Source organism: Hemiscyllium ocellatum, chromosome 2 (genome assembly GCF_020745735.1).
Source record: "Hemiscyllium ocellatum isolate sHemOce1 chromosome 2, sHemOce1.pat.X.cur, whole genome shotgun sequence".
Lineage (NCBI taxonomy): Eukaryota > Metazoa > Chordata > Chondrichthyes > Orectolobiformes > Hemiscylliidae > Hemiscyllium > Hemiscyllium ocellatum.
Genome location: NC_083402.1, coordinates 110313955 through 110331782, shown reverse-complemented (window position 1 = coordinate 110331782; position 17828 = coordinate 110313955). Strand labels below are relative to the sequence as shown.

The window sequence follows — 17828 nt, the reverse complement described above, 5'->3', positions numbered from 1 at the left end:
AAATCCATATAGACCACATCAACCATTTTACCCTCATCCACCTGTTTGGTCACCTTTTCAAAGAACTCAATAAGGTTTGTGAAACACAATCTATCCTTCACGAAATCGAATTGATTATCACTAATCAACTTATTTCTTTCTAGATGATTATAATTCTATCTCTTATAATCTTTTCCAACACTTTACCCACAACTGAAGGAAGGTTCACTGGTCTATAATTAACATGGTTGTCTCTACTCCCTTTCTTGAACAAGGGAACAATATTTGCAATCCTCTAGTCTTCTGTTACTATTCCTGTAGACAACAACGACATTAAGATCAAAGCCAAAGACTCGGCAATCTCCTCCCTGGCTTCCCAGAAAAACCTAGGAAAACTCCCATCTGGCCCAAAAGATTTATCTATTTTCACACTTTCCAGAATTTCTAACATCTCTTCCTTGTGAACCTCAATCCAACCCAGTCAAGTAGCCTGCTTCTCAGTATTCTCCTCAACAACATTGTCTTTTTCCAGTGTGAATATTCATTTAGACCTTCCCCTATCTCCTCTAACGCCACTCACAACTTCCCACTATTGTTTTTGATTCGCCCTAGTCCTACTCTAGTCATTCTTTTGTTTCTTATATGCATATAGAAAGCCTTAGGGTTTTCCCTGATCCTATCTACCAACAACTTCTCATGTCCCCTCTTCGCTCATCTTAGCTCTCTCTTTTGGTCTTTCCTAGCTTCCTGATGAAGGGCTTCTGCCCTAAACGTCGATTCTTCTGCTCCTCAGATGCTGCCTGACCTGCTGTGCTTTTCTAGCACCACACTCTCGATGTCTTTCAACATACCTTGTAACTCTCAATCGCCCTAACTGAGCCTTCACATCTCATCCTAACATACGCTTTCTTCTTCCTCTTGACAAGAGATTCAACTTCCATAGTAAACCACGGCTCCTCACTTCCTCCCTGTCTGATAGGTACATACTTATCAAGGACACACAGTACCTGTTCCTTGAATAAACTCCACATTTCTATTGTGCCCATGATCTGCAGTTTCCTTCCCCATTCTATGCACCCTCAATCTACTCTAATTGCATCATAATTGCCTTTCCCCAGCTGTAGCTCTTGCCCTCCGGTGTATAGCTATCCCATTCCATCGCTAAACATAACTGAATTGTGGTCACTATTACCAAAGTGCTCACCTACCTCCAAATCTAACACTTGGTCTAATGTGGTCTTGCCCCTTGTTGGCCTGTGTCAGAAAACCCTCCTGCACACAATGGATAAAAATTGATCTATTTAAAGTATTGAACTATAGTATTCCCAGTCAATATTTGGGAAGTTGAAATCCCCTATAACAACTACCCTGTCACTCTTGCTCCTGTAGATAATCACCTTTGCAATCCTTTCCTCTACATTTCTGGAACTATTCAGAGGCCTAGAGAAAACTTCCAACAAGAAGACCCCTCTTTTCCTGTTTCTCACCTCAACCCATTCTAGCTCAGCTGACGAGTCGTCAGGCGTCCTTTCTGCAGCCATAGTACTGTCCTCGATGAATGCCAGACCCCCCACCTCTTTTACCACTTTCCCTGTTCTTACTGAACATCTAAACCTCAGAACCTGAAACAACCATTCCTGTCCCTGCTCTATCCATGTCTCCTAAATGGACACAACATTGAAATCCCGGTACCAATCTATGCTGCAAGTTCATCCACCTTATTCTAGATGCTCCTGAAATTGAAACAGACATACCTCAAATCAATTTCTTGTTTGCCGGTGCCCTTGTGGCCCTGAAAACTTATTTCAGACCTTCCTACTCTCTCAGCCTCCTCTATACTCAAACTACAATTTAGGTTCCCATCCCCTGATAGGATGCTGAATTAGTCTAAACCCGCCTGAAGAGCAGTAACAAACGTCCCCCCACCAGGATCTTGGTACCCCACTGGTTCAAGTGGGAACCATCCTGTTTGTAGGGGTCCTATCTACCTTAGAAAGAGCCCCAATTATTCAAGAATCCAAAACCCTCCCTCCTGCACCAACCCTGTAGCCACGTGTTTAACTCCCCTCTCTGTCTATTCCTCACCTTGCCAACACATGGCACAGGTAACAAACCAGAGATAATAACTCTGTTTGTCCTCGCTCTAAGCTTCCACCCTAGCTCCTTGAATTTCTGCCTTAAATCCCCATCTCTCTTCCGACTTATGTCATTGGTGCCTATGTGGACCAAGACTTGGAGCTGCTCCCCCTCCCCTGCAAGGATCTCGAAAAGACAATCAGAGACATATGGATCACATGATGCAATATTATAGGTTGCTGCAACTGTTACTAGATAATTTTATGCAGAATCAATCATTACCATAAAGTGGGTTACATTTAATTACAGCCTTGAACATTGTTTTGTAGTTCACAGCTTTGTCATGAAAGTGTACACATTTGTAATGCTATCAAGTAAATAGACTGAAGACTAAAAATATGAAATTTTGTGAAAGACTGCAATGCAAATGCCTGGAAACGTATATGTGTGTCAGATTATATGGATGCGCAGCAGTAGATCGAGGCCTTTCATTCTCATGACTCAACCTATTTTGAACAAGTGTATAAGTGTGCAAAATTAACCAAGACATAATGAACTCAAGATAAGACAGCATAACATGTTGAAATTAATTTTAAAATGAAAGAACTGTGGACGATGGAAATCTGTAACAAAAACAGAAATTGCTGAAAAATCTCAGTAGGTCTGGCTGCATCTGTGGAGAAAAATCTGAGTTAACATTTCAGGTCCACTGACCCTTCTTCAGCACTTGAATTGCCAGACCTGCTGAGATTTTCCAGAAATTTCTCTTTATGTTGAAATTAATGCTGCCTTCAACTAAATACAAGAACAGGCTTTCATGCATTCAAAGTTTTTTCTCATTAAGAATGTAAGAGTAGTATGTTTGAATAATCATTTACAGATCGGTTATTTACCTTTAAGACGACCAGGAGACCATTAAAACGATCAACTTCTTGACCAAGAACAGTGGTTAATGAATTTAAGCGTCCTTTTTTATCTCTGACAAATAGGGATTCGATTGCAACTTCAAGGTCAAGCTTTTCTGAAATAATATTTGAAAAAAACAATGAGGGAGCATTTTCTGTGGACCTCAGGAGCAGTTTTGCACTTTGCTGGCCAGGCAGTAATTTGACAGAGCAAGTGGACTGCCCATTATCAGAGTGGCCTCATTTTCATTCAATTGACTTCTGTGAAATAAAGATTGAGAAGTTTGTTAAAGGGCGGGCAATCTGCTCCACTAGGTTAGCAAGGAGGTGATGAAGATTAAAATGATCCCCTTTCTGTCCCTAACTGTATTAGGGGAATGCTTGATGTATGATTTAATGATGCCATTACTTCCACAGCAAAGCCTTACTCAAAAGGTCAGAGATACAGCCGCAACACTGGAGTCATTTTTCAAAATGTACCACATTCCACCTCCAACAATCCGATTGATGGAAGTGAGGCATTGAGGCTTGAAATATCAGGATTCAAATGCTATGACATCATTCTCTCATATTTAACATTTTATGCATTTGAGTAAGGTGCTCTCCCAAACAGTATACTGTTTATTCCAACTTTGTATCCCCAATGCCTTCATGACAGTCTTCATGAAACTCTGGACTCTTTAACCTTTTTTCCAGGAGCACATTTTGCGACTGAAGTCATCCTGACTTGGAAGTAAATTGTTTTTTTCTTGACAGTCACTGTGTCAAAGTCCTGGAACTCGTTCCCTAATAGCACTTTCGATGTTCATACATGACAGTTATTCAGGAAGGCAGTTCATCACCTTCTCAAGGACTTGTAAGAGTGCACAATAAATGTCAGTCCAGCCAATGTCACCTATATCTTCCAAACAAATATTTTAAAATAAATCACAAATCTACTCTTCAGCTTAAGTGTTATATAAAGTAATTTGCTCACAAACTATGAATATTTGTAGATAGAACTTAAGTTTCAGGTAGATTACCTTTTATCAAAATTGTGATTGCTTTTCAAAGCTTGTTCGTTCTACTTGACAGAGGCAAATAGCTCTGTCCTCTTTCCTGCTTTGCACCCACCCCTGCCCATTTGGTACCCTTACCTTCATGACTACACATTTTTTGAACTTAGAAACTTAACCTCAAGGATGGATGGATTCAGGTACAGGTGGAGAGGAGATTTAACATGAATTCCCAAGTCCAAACCCAAATGATCTAAGTCTAACTTGAATGAAAGCAGGCAAATAGACCACTCTGAGCAGACGAAGCTGTCACAAATGGACTTATTATATAGTGCCTGACAGTTGGCAAAATTTAGGGAGCTAGGTAATAGATAAAGAACAGGACCACAGAAGGAAATAATCTCTGTACCACTTTTGCTGCCACATGTTAGTAGGTATAGAAATACAAGTTTAGTCCAGATGATTGCTTGACTGAAGACATGGTACAGAGTGAGAGTTTTGGATTTCTGGGACATTGGGACTGTTTTAGGGAGCAGTGGGCCATGTATAATGGGAATATGTTGCACCTGAACTAGAATGGGACCAACATCTATGTAGGCCCATTTGTTAGTACTGTTCGAGAGGATTAAACTAACTTGACAGAGAGGTGGGATCCAGAGAAATGTTTCAGTAGGGACAGGTGAACAGCCAAAATTAGAAGTGGTAGCGAGGAAGTCAAAAAGGCATAGAAATTATAAATCAGTCAAGATACAACGGAGTTTGGCAAGGAGTCTGATGAACACTCTGAGTTGAGGGCACAAATTAATGCACAGAGTTACATAATTTGTGTTACTGACACACGGTTGAGAGAAGGGCAGGTTTGACATCTCACTATTCCTGAATAAAGGGTCTTCAGGTGAGACAGGGCAGGAGGTAAAAGATCAAGGGTATCACAATATTGATCAGGGAACGATTACAGAAGTAAGGAAGGATAACATTTTAGAAGGCTGCTCAAATGTAGCAGTATGGACAGAATTTAAAAACATAAAAAAAATCAATTACATTGCTCTAAGTGTATTATAGGCTTGCAAAACATCCGAGAGAAATAGTAGAACAGATACGTAAGTAAATTTGAGAGAAGTGTAAAATTAATAGAGTAGCTATAGTAGGGGATTTCAACATCCTCAACATTAACTGGGTTAGTCACAGGGTGAAAGATAAAGGGGAAGCAGAACTCTTAAAATGCATCCAGGAGAGATTTTCAACCCATATGCAGAAGGTTGCATAACAGAGGGGGTAGACTTGATTTTAGGTAATGAAGCTAGGCAAGTGGTTGAAGTGTCAATGGGAGAGCATTTTGTAGAGTGATAATAGCTCCATTGGTTTCATGATGGTTATGGAAAAGGGTAAGGATAGACCTGAAGTCAAATTTGTAAACTGGGGAAAGCTGAGTTTAGTAAGGTCAGGTATGATTTGGCCAGAGTGGACTAGGAGCAGATACTCTGTGACAGAGCAGTGGGACTGATTCAAGAAGGAAACAGAGTACAGGATCAATATGTTTCAATACATGCAAATGGTGGAACCAAGAAATGCTGTGAACCTTGGATATCAAGGGATATTCAGGATTGGATCAGGATAAAAGAGAAGACTTATGGCAGAAACCAAGATCACAAAATGGCAAAAGTTAGACAGAATTACAGAATGTGCAAAGAGAAACTTAAAAGTGATATTAGGGAAACAAAAAAGGGAACATGAACAAATAATGGAAGAAAAAGTAAAAGAAAATTCAAGGTAATTTTACAAGTGCATTAAAGATAATGGATAACTAAGGAAATCATTAAAGACCATATGGAGTTAGAGGATGTCAGTAAGTTTCTAAACAAATACATTCTGTTGGTGTTCATTATTGAGAGAGACAATGCATAGGAATCAGGGAGAAGGACCATTATATACCAAAAGAAATAGCATAGACAGAGAGGAAGTTCTGACAGGTCTGACAGGCTTAACAGTAGATAAATCTCTAGGTCCAGATGAAACTTAACCAGTCTATAGAGTGAGGCAAGGGAGGAAATAGCAAGGGGTGCATGCCAATAATGTTCAGTTCTTCTCTGGTCACAGGAGAGTTGCCAAACAACTGGAGGACAGTCAATGTGGTACTGTTGTTAAGGAAGGAATTAAGGGATGAACCAGGAAATCACAGGCCAATCAGTGTAACCTCAGTGTACAAAATCTCTGGAAGCAATTCTGAGGGACAGAATGAATCGGCATTTGGAGAGAAAGGGATTAAACAAGAACTGGTCAGCTTGGCTTTGTTATGTCTCATTACATCATGTCTAACCAACTTGATTGAATTTTTCAGAGGTAACAAGGTATATAGACCTGGGCAACACATCAACTGCAATCTACTTAGACTCCAGTAAGGCTTTTGATAAAGTCCTGCATGGGATACTGACAGCAAAGGTAAGAGCACATGGGAACCAAGGAAATTCAGCTAATTGAATCCAGAGTTGTTTGAGTGGCAGAAAGCACAGCATGATGGTCAAAGGGACATAACCAGAGCATCCAGCTGAAACCCACACAGCCACAGGGAGAACATACAAACTCCACGCAGGCAGTCACCCAAGGCTGGAATCGAACTTGGTCCCTGGAGCTGTGAGGCAACAGTGCTAAGCATTGTATCTCTCTGCCATCCATTACCCAAATAGTCACATGCCCAAGTATATGCCTCTGATTCCTTGTTGCTCCTCTTTATCCTCTTGCTTCCTTTACATCCTTCCCAATGTATCCTTTGTCACTGTTCACCTATGCTGGGTCGCCCTCAGGATGTCTTTTAAATGATTTATTTAAAAAAAACTTTATATAATCCAATAGACTTGCCATTTTCAAAGTCACTTCACTTCCAAAGCTAATGACTGCTAGAAATTTAAGTTGCATACAAAATAATACCCCAGACCTTTCTATGGTTTTAAATGTATTATGACTGTTTCACAATTGGATAAAAGTACTCCAATGCAGGTCAACATTCAGACCATTGTGGTTAATGTAACAGCCAACTTCTATTTGCAGGACAGAGCCCTATAATCAACCATTGAAGTTAAAATATATCCAATTTACAATAAGCTTGTTTTAAACTATTGAAACAAAATTCACATTCCTTTACATTTCAAAGCCTGTCAAACAAGAAATTCTAGGAATATGCGACTCTTCAAACAGAGTTTCCCTCATGCTTTGTGTCTGTCCTAAGATGTGGAGATGCTGGTGTTGGACTGGAGTGGGCAAAGATAAAAATCAGGAAAATCAACATTTTGGGCAAAACCCTTTCATCAAGAATCCTGATGAAGGGGTTTTGCTCGAAACGTCAATTTTCCTGTTCCTTGGATGCTGCCTGACCTGCTGTGCTTTTCCAGCACCACTCTAATCTAGACTCTGATCTCCAGCATCTGCAGTCCTCACTTTTGCCAAAGCTAAAAACCATCCAACACCAGGCTATAATCCAACAGTTTATTTGGAAGCACTAGTTTTTGGAGCACTGCACTCTGAAAGCAAGTACTCCCAATAAACCTGTTGGACTATAACCTGGGTGGTGTGTGATTTTAACTCTCTTCTGAGCAGCACAGCTACTATCAAAATGGGTGCTGATTCATAAAAATAGAAGGCAGTCTGAAATGTTTACTAACGCTATATCGAGTAGGCAAAGCATAATCATTCCGATATTTTAGGCTCATGAACATTTCACACAATGGGAATGATGGTGGGAAACTTGGGAATCAGGTCCAGCTAGGAGAAAGTGAAGGCTGTATAGATGCTAGAGATCAGAGTTGAAAAGTGTGGCGCTGGAAAAAGCACAGCGAGTCAGGCAGCATCTGAGGAGCAGGAGGGTCAACGATTTGGGCGTGGGCCCTTCATCAGGAATGTGGAAGGGGAAGGGAGCTGAGAGATAAATAGGGGATGGGGGTGGGGCTGGGGGAAGGTAGGTAGGATGGTGATAGGCGGATGCAGGTGGGAGGTGATTGTGATACGTCAATGGGGAGGGTGGAGCAGATCTCCCCTCCCTCCCCAACTCATTTCAGATTCAACCTTCCAACTCGGCACCCCATTGTTGAGCTGATCTTCCTGTCCATCTTCCTACACATCTATCCACTCCACCTTCAGAAGTTCATTCAGCTTCAAAAACACCACCGAGCCTCATTCACCAGGGAGAGGGATGGAATCAGTGGCTAAGGAACGAAGATCAAAAAGAAAGACTTTGATGTTTGAATGCATGATAACATGCTTCATCAGCATGTCTATGTTACAGGGATGCTCTGATCTTTGCATATTTAGTTCTACACATTCAGCAGCTAATGCCAATGAAGCAGTCAAACAAGTGAGAGACAGAAAATCCTTGGTGAGATAGAGTTGAGTCTCATCAGTATACATTGCAGAAAGTGATTTTTTTGGACATTGTTCTTGAAAGTAGGCATGTAAGCTAGAAATAGAAGGAGCCAAAGTGATTTGTGATGTAGAACTGGCTGTTCAGCTCACTGTCACTCATTTACACTATTTCATCGTCAGTAACTGTGATGCCATTGATGGTTAGGTAGGTGGTGATGGTTAGATTCGCTCTTATGGGAACCAGTAATTCACTGACATGCTCTGTTAAATAGTATCTCCGATTTCATCCAACCCACCCCATAACACGAAATGTGCACTTCACTAACTGTAAAATTTTCAGATGCCTGCTGGCATCTCACTGCAGCTGAATTGTGGCATGTTGATGTGATGGAAACACTATTGGGGGGCGGTACTGCTTGAATCACTGTTTAAAGAGTTGTCGGATCGTTTATTTGGAATAATGGCCAATATTGAATGTGAGAAAGCAGATATAATGTGCATGTATGACGAGGGTGGTGGAAATTTGGACTTCTCTTGACAATACATCAATTGTTAATCTTAAATGTGAGGCAGACAAATCTGGCAAGGTTTGGCAAAAATATTAGGGGATATCACAGAACAATCATGGTAGATTGTTACCAATTCTTTTGGCAAAAGTTGTAGGTTTAAAGAATGCACTTCAAGGAGAGAAAGAGAGAGAGTGTGTGTATATGAGAGAGAGAGAGACACACAGCGAGATGTTTAAGGAGGAATTTCCCTAGCTTTGTGCCTGAACAGTTGAAGGCATTAAAAAAAAAATCAATCACAATTGGTCAAAAGGCCAGAGATGAAGAACCAGAGGATATTATAGAGATAGGTAGGAGCAAGTTAGTGAAATGGGTTGAAAACTAAAAAGAACACAAAATAAATGTAAAAATCCCTTTTTACCATTGAACACTGTTTTGTAATTGACTCAGCAAGATTTTTATTTAAAATAATTTACTATACAGCATTTCTTCAAACTTTGTTGGATTAAAGAGGAAATTATTTCCTTTCACAAATGCAAGTAATACTTTGCAATAACATTTATTTTATTCTGAAGGAACATAGCAGATTTGATCATAGGTATTTTTGAAGAGCATATGCATGCAAATTCATGATGTTATTTCTAAAACACAAGCTCTACTAATAAATACATCAGTTTATGAGTAAATATTTAAGCATTTACCTGGAAGCTTTGAGAGAATGGAATCTGCTAATTCGTGAACAACTTCGTCACTACTTTTGCCGGTCCCACGTGCCATAATGTTGGGCTGTACTTCAAGAACTGTCATTATCATGTTATTAGTTTCATTCCGCTGTAATAAGTAATGAACAGATACATTACACATAACTTCAGAACATTTACATTCAGAAAAGAGTTTAATTTTCAGAAAAGAGTTTGATATGATACTAATAATTACCATGTTAATCTCATGCAGGTTAAAATGTGATTTATTGTATCATCAATAAAATTTGAAGGCAGTCAGTGTGAAATACTCAAAACTACAAGATGAGAAAATTAATGAGAAACGGAAATTATTTAACTTCTTATCCCACTATCTATTCAAATGTAATCTTCTTTGCCTTATTCTTCTTAATTTAGCTACTTTACAATTGATTAATTTCTTATTGACTTATATATATTTGGGTCAGTTTCAATACGTAACTGCAGTGATTCATTTTAATTAGCCATTGGCTGAAATGACTTTTTTAACACTGCTCTTGATTAGGTAGTTGATCTGATGAAGGAGCAGTACTCCGAAAGCTGGTGCTTCCAAATAAACCTGCTGGAGTATAACCTGGGGTTATGAGATTTTTAACTTTGTCCTCTCCTCTTGTACTTTTAATACAACTGCTAAATTTATACATCTAAGTTAGCAATTTGTTGACTACTTAAGATCATTCCCTACTAAGCAACTTCGCAAATTCTTTTGAAACTTCAGTCAAATTGATTGAACCTTTTTATTTTTGTGAACAGTTTTTCCATGTTTTGCGTAAGAGAAGGTTCTCCCATTGCTCATACCATATTACTAAATTTACACTGCAACATTGTTGGCTCCTAAGTCTTTTCTTGAGAAAACAAATACACAGTAGGTCAAATATAATGTAGTAGCAAAAAAAGGGGAGATTTTTATCTACATGGGGATAGATTGGGAAACGTGGAAGTGCAAGACCTAGGTGTCCTTGTACATCAGTCCACTCTGAAACACCTCAATTGCATGCACCTCACTTACATCTGCATCAAAAGAGAATAAGCCCAGCCACCACATTTTGCCACCCAGCTAAAATTCTCCTTTCCTGGCAACAGCCCATGAATTTCCTCTGTGTTCTGTAAGACAGTTAGTACCTGAAAGGGTTAACTGACATCATAAGATAGGCTCTGCATATTAGGTTATAAAGGATTGCTCCTGGGAGGTGCTAAGCAGAGACCAAGCTGGTAGAAATCTGTGCTTACCAATGTTATTTGAAAATGTTTAGTAATGGTGTGAACTTGCATGTAAATTGAGCTTTATATTTCACAACAGACCATGATGTTGCTCTGGTGTAATGTAATGAGTTATTAAGCATTATATGAGAAACCTTTCTCTGTACATCAAGATTGTGTCATTCTTCTACTTATGATGTCATGTGGGCATCCATCTCTGCACGGTTCAAATTAGTTAGACTCATGCCAACAAGGAGGATTGATGGCAGTGAATCTACTCAAGATATCTCAAATTATACAGGTGGATGACGACAACAACATAATATGGTGATCACCTGGAAACATAGCTCAGCCAAATCAATCTAAGATGGTGACAGTAGCAGGATCTGAAGATGTAAGACTGTGATGTCATGTAAGGCACTGGAAGGTAGATGAGGTCAGTGGAATTTCATTGGGTTTCTATTTTCTACTGAAGTATCAAATATGTCTGCATTGCACATAACGGAGATCAGAAAAATCCTACAGAAGGCATTCCGTAGGTTCACAAATTCCTTAATAGTTTTTTCAATTCCAAACTATGCTTACTATACTGAGCATAATTTTCATCCTTTAACTACAAATGATTGGGAAAAAAAATAAAGTTACTAAGAAGAAATTGGATTTTTTACGCTGAAATTTGCCCTTTAAGCTGAACTAATTGGCAATACTGCCCTTTATGAAATTATCATTCTTATTGCTGGTTAATCATATTCTATTGATTATTTACAAGTTCCTATGCCAATCTAAGATATTGGTTATCATTCTTCAGAATCATGATTTACTTACAGATTTGACTTTATACATCATATCTATTAGTCCTCATACAAATGTGTTCTCTGATATATTTCACTTTGACTGAAGCATGTGTTCACTGAATAAAGTTGCACTATGGTGTGCAACGCTTAAACAATGAAAAGAAAGTTGCTGAGGGACTTCATCGATCAGGTTCTATCACCACCAAAGTGACAACATATAATTGTCACTAAAATAATTGTCTTGTGACTTGTTAGAATTATGCTGCTTTGAAGAATACAGTTCTATTATGATTTTAAATAAGCTAAGTTTATTTTTATTATAAACCATTAGTAAGATCATCTCATTAGCACAACACACTGAATACAAACCTGGAAAGCCAAATTAGCGTTTTCATGCATCCCAAATATTTCCGGGTCATCAATCAAGGGAAGGCTTTCAATATATTCTCTGTACGCCAACAAGCTGTCTGCTTCAGGGCTATAGTAAGTTCCTGATATGCAGAACATTGAACAATTGTATTACAATACAACTATCAATCTCATTGTTAAGGAGAAGTAAATAATTGATGGTGAAACATTTAGCATTTCTTCAATAATCAAACAACATTCTTAATTTATAAATGGTATGAAATAAGACATTTTGCACATTGAGAAAAGATTCTAACACAAAATACTGTAGATACTGGAAGTTTCTTTTAAAACTGGAAAATGCTGGAAATCCTTAGTCAGCAGTATCTCTGGAAAGGTTCATTTCAAATCTGTGTCTTACGCAGCATTTGGGGTTAAAATTTAGAAGCAAATAGTTTCCTCTTCTCTGTGAGCAATTGTTAAGATGGCAGATAGTAAGTCCGAGTAGGAACATGCATGCTGTATAAACATGGTACTATGTGCACATAAACATTGAAATGGTAGTATTCTGTCGGTCAGAGTGGCTGCAACTGAAGAAATTTGTGTAGATGAAGATTTGGTGTTCTAAATGTTAAGAATAATCACGCTTAGATTTGAAAGTAGCTAAAAACTTGAGACAAAATCAGTTTGAATTGCTGTATAAGCAATTGTCTGAATGGAAAGCTTTGGTTGACAGGTTGTACTCTTAGACTGGCCAAGACTTTACGTAGTATTGGAGTTCCAACCATATTAACAGAAAAAATTGATGGTGACACTGATACTGCCCAGGGGTGTCATCCTGCTGCCATTTAATACTGTTGAGGTGTTGATCAGTTCAGAGGAAGGTTTCCATCCCAAACCTGAGAATGAGGTTACACCTCTGACAGCTACTGGTCCATGAAGCAATCAGTAATTCTCTGGTCCGAAGGGAAGACTGGCGACTGATGGGATTGCATCAAGTTCACGGCAGTGGTTTTTTTGAAGCTGGAGTGGGAGGATATGCTGGAGGTGGGATGGGTGTGGTGATTTGGCAGTGTCAGGATGAAATCTCATTGAGTGTAATGAGTTGGGTAAACACGTCAGAGGAAAAGAGGAAATGGGTATAGGTTAGACCTTACTTTGAGGAGTCTTTAATGGGCTTCATAGACCTTAATAGCAGGACCCTGTAATCCTTTCTCTTTCCTATCAATAATGCAAAGAGTGTTAATTGTCCAATAAATCCCTTTCCCAACCTCATTCCAGCAAAATTTCTGCATTTCAATCTTGATCTTCATTTCAGCCAGTTTCCAACTCGAATCAGGTTTACAAAGTATGGCTGCTTGTGAGAAAATCACTTAATACAATATTGGGTTGGACTTCTTCCCACTTTCCATTTGTCCCTGGAACTGGACTTCCTTGCAAATCTTACAAAGGAAATTAAATGTTTTCAGTATAAGGTCTGTCAGTCACATCAGGATAGAACTGGATTGCACTGCTCATACTTTAGAGTAAGAGACCCATTTCTGAGCCTGTGCATTTATAGATTATGTTGGTGATACTCAATCCAATATGGTGTCAGGACTGGTGCTTATGTATGTAAATAATGGGTGTTATGCCTGATTTCAGCTTAACATTGATACCGCAGGGCAAACTGCATTTCAGCTAAATTATACAATATTCAGAGAACATGCTTCTCAATTACACAATTTATTAATACCATTATGTAAAATATCATGCAATATTTTAGCACTCATGGTTACTTTCTCTTGAAAGTCCCCAAGAGTCCTACACCAACACCTTCTAAACCTACGATCTCCATCATTTAGAAGAACAAGAACAGCAGCCATTTAGGAATACGTGCATCAACAAGTGTTGAGACCATCATTATTTTTCTTTCTTTTAAATTTTGGTTTGGAACTGTGAGTTAAAGTCGAGAATTTAACTTTGCTTAGATTGTAGATATTAATTAGGTCACCTAGTTGTTTATTTGTGCTCTACTAAAGTTACATTCTTAATAATAATTTTTTTGTCTATGATATAAGCTTGGTGTCCTAGATCTATAATTTGTAAAATCTAGTTAGTAACAGTTGAGTAATTTTGAAGGTCATTGAATGCTTAGTTTTTACTGCATTGTGTATCCAGTGATAGTGAGGTTGATTTGGTGATGTCGGTAATGTTCATATGCCAAGAATTAATTTTAAAAATTCCCAACATGCTAATAACGTCCAGAAAAAAATTTAAGATGAGATCCCAACATTTTAAATTATGTTTACAGTATCAAAATAATATGTTGGACCTCTGATTAAGATACCAATAACATATTAGTCAATGATTTTTTTAAAAAGGCTAAATAAGCAGATGCTTAAAAAAAAATTAACAAGAATCTTTGCAAATTGCTAAAGATGAAGAAGCTGCATCATTAGGTCTTAGAAACTTCACTTGCCTGATCCTGAATACTTATATCCATCTTCCAGAATGGTAGGTGAGAAGAATCGTTTTAAGATAGTGCGGAGACATCGTTGGTCCCATGCATCTGTGACTCGACCTCCATAAGTGATCTCACCTATTCAATGTAATTAAAGTAAATAAGTGTTATAATGGCCAATCAGATAAACAAAATAAAATGGTCGTCTGCCATCTTCCATTGATATACATTCTAGATTTATTAGAATTCTTTGAGAATGTAACAAGCAGATCAGAAAAATGGAAACCAGTAGATGTGTTGCAGTTGGATTGCCAATAGGCATGTAAATAGCATGCCATATACAGGGTTACTATACAAGATAAGAACTCTTAGTATTAAGGATACTATATTAACATGGATTTGGATTCACTAACTAACAATAAGCAGAGTTGGAATAAATTGATTTTTTTTCAAGCTATCAAAGAGGATCTAGTACACCAAGATCAATGCTGGAGCTTCAATTATTTAGAATCTGTATGAATAAATGAAGTGACTGACAACATTACCATCCAATTTGATGAATATATAAGGATCAGGAGGAAAGCCAGTTGTAAGGAGGACACAGTCAGAAAAGGGATGTACATCATTTAATCAAAGAATGTTTACATTAGGCCCATCACGTCTGTGAGAACCTTCTTCTGGAGCAGTTCACCCAGTCCCATATGCCTGCCTATTCTTGTAACCTTGCACATTACCCTTTTGGCATTCCTCAATTGAATTTGCATCATACAATCTACTAGGCAAACCATTCCAGTTCCGAAGTATTTGTTGAACAAAAATATTTTTCCCAAGTCATTATTATTTCTATTGTTAATTACCATATATCTGGGACTTTTAGTTCTCAATCTTACCAGCAAGTGGAATATTTTCTGACTTTACAGGCCCCTATGGTTTTGAGCGAAAAATGTTACATATATTGAGTTGTCAAAAATGTAATAAATGAAGTATAATGTGGGAAATAATGGAGGTTGTCCACCTGGTGAGAAGAATAGAAAAGTAGAATATTGTTTAAATGGAAAGACTGCAGAATGCTGGCATACAAGGATCTAGCTGCCCCCGGTGTGCACAAATCACTAAAATTAGCATACATGTGTAGAAAATAATTAGGGAGTTAATAAAGTGTATGCCTTAACTGCATGACAAATGGAGCATTAAATCAAGAAGGTCTTAGTACAACTGGACAAGATGTTAGTGAGATTATGTCATGAATGTGGTGTGCTGTTTTGGTCTCCTGAAAGAACACATCCTGCATTTGAAGAAGTTCAGAAAACGTTTAAGAAATGTATTCCTAAGATGATGGGTTTAAATTTGAGCAGGTTGTTCCTGTATTCGTTGGATTTTTGAAAACAAATAATTGATTTTATTTGAAATATAAAATTTTTTGAATGTGTTGAGGCCATGATAATTTTTCTTTTATTTTTCCCGTTTTTGATTTTGAACTGAGAGGTGCAATTCAGGATTGAACTTTAAACTTTGAATAGCAGCTTGCTTTAGAATAAAATGAATACAAAAGATGGCTGTTTGTTGTTGAGAACTGGCCTGAAAAGGTAACGTAGGTTCATTACTGCTCTAAGAATCCTGTGGATGATTTGATAGTGAGCAGTTGTTATAATTAGGGACTGGCAGTTAGTTGACGTTTAATTGGTGAATCAAGGGAGGATTGGTATTGGACAGCCAATCACAGAGAACGTTGGAAAAGGGAAAAAAAACAGCAGACTGAACTCGTATTAATTGGGTTTTTGAGTAGGAGGCAGTTTTGCTTCAGAACTGTCAGATTGGGAATTTGTTTTTACATTTTGCTCTTTCTAGTTATTCTCCAGTATTGACTCGGTAAACATTCTGAGAAAAGGATCCTTGTCATAAGAAATCATTGACATTCATAATAAAAAGTTAAATTTATATTTAAGTTATAAACTTGGTGTCCGAGATCTGTTATTCATAAAGCCTAACTCAGCAAATTTGAAAGTTATGGAATATTTTAATTTCACTGTGTTACGAATCCAGTGATAGTGAGGCTGATTTGGTTTGACTTGAAGGGACTTGATAGCATAGAATGTTGCATCTGATGGGAGAATATAAAACTAGGAAATAAAGTTTCAAAATAAGGAGTCTCTAATTTCAGATAAAGTTGAGGAGGAATTTCTCACCCCCACAGCAGCAGTGGCTGTTTGAATGAATACATTGAAAATTGAGGAAGGCAGATTTGAATTGCATAGGAACTGAGAATTATGGTGGATGGGTGTATAAAAGTGAAGTCAAGGCCACAGTCGGAGCAGCCATGATCTTAGTGAATAGCAGAACAGGCTTGAAAAACCGAATAGTCTACTCTACTCCAACTTCTGAGGTTCTTATCATCTAATGCATCTGACAACATTTAAATGTATTTGAAAGGTTCTTTATGTTTTAAAACAACACCTAGTTTAAATACCTAGAAATGTTTCCAAGTTTTTTTTTAACGAAAAGGAAGACGGAAAAGCCTGATAGTCAGTGTGCATTATTTTATATTATGTTGAGTGGACCTTATTATTTTTGTCAAACGTCACCTAAACGCAAAATTTACAATGTGAAAGGATGAATATCGACAGGAGAAATTAACAGCAACTGATGAATTGAAAGTAACAATTTATAAGTTTACTGACAACACCACTATTTTAGATCAGATCTCATACATCAACAAGATAGAACACAGGATACAGATTGAGTGTTTAGTGGTAAGGAGGTAATGTCATTGAAGAAGCAGCAGAGAATGACTGAGCAGATGACATCATCCTGAGGAACTCATACAACATTGGGGCTGACAAAAATGGCCTCCAATATCCATCACTGCCTTTATCTTTGCCAGATGGGGCTCCAATCAATCAATTCCCATTAAATTAATTTTTGCTAGTTTCCTAGATCTCAAATTCAGTCAAAGATGCTTTGATGTCAAAGGTGGTTATGTTCACATGTCCTCAGGAATTCAACACATTTATCCAGGTTTCCAAGAAGGCTATAATCAGGTCTGGAGCCCAGACATCCTGGCAGACTCTAAGCTCAGCACTTATAGTGTGTCAGAGTGTGCCACTTATGAACTTTTCATAACAATTTTCATCAATTTGTTTGTGACTAAGAGTAAATGAACTGGGTAGCAGTAATTGGATGAATTGCATTTGTCCTGTTTTATTTGTGGCCAGGACATACCTGGGCAATTTGCCACTTATTTTGGGATGTCATGGTTGTGACTGAAATTCTGGAAAACTTGAATAGAAACAGAAAATGACAGAAGACACTCAGTAGGTCAGGAGATAGAAACAGAATTGACATTTCAGTTTGATGATCCACAATCAGAGCTTTCTGATCACTGTTTATATTTCATGGATGCTATCTGACCTGCTTCCTATTTTCTAGCATTTTCATTTTATATTTTTTCTGTAAAACATGACTGATAACTCTATATATATGGTCAAATAC

The 17828-nt window shown here is 37.9% G+C and overlaps 1 protein-coding gene across 1 annotated transcript in view; it reads right to left on the bottom strand.

The window, feature by feature from the left end:
- dnah6 (dynein, axonemal, heavy chain 6) overlaps nt 1-17828 on the bottom strand; it is a 313200-nt gene that overhangs the window by 39806 nt on the left and 255566 nt on the right. Inside the window, exons 70-73 of the mRNA XM_060841711.1 lie at nt 14358-14477; nt 11918-12039; nt 9516-9645; nt 2949-3076 (exon numbers count right to left, since the gene is read on the bottom strand). Of these exons, the coding sequence (XP_060697694.1) occupies nt 2949-3076; nt 9516-9645; nt 11918-12039; nt 14358-14477 (500 nt within the window). The remainder of the gene's footprint in view (nt 1-2948; nt 3077-9515; nt 9646-11917; nt 12040-14357; nt 14478-17828) is intronic.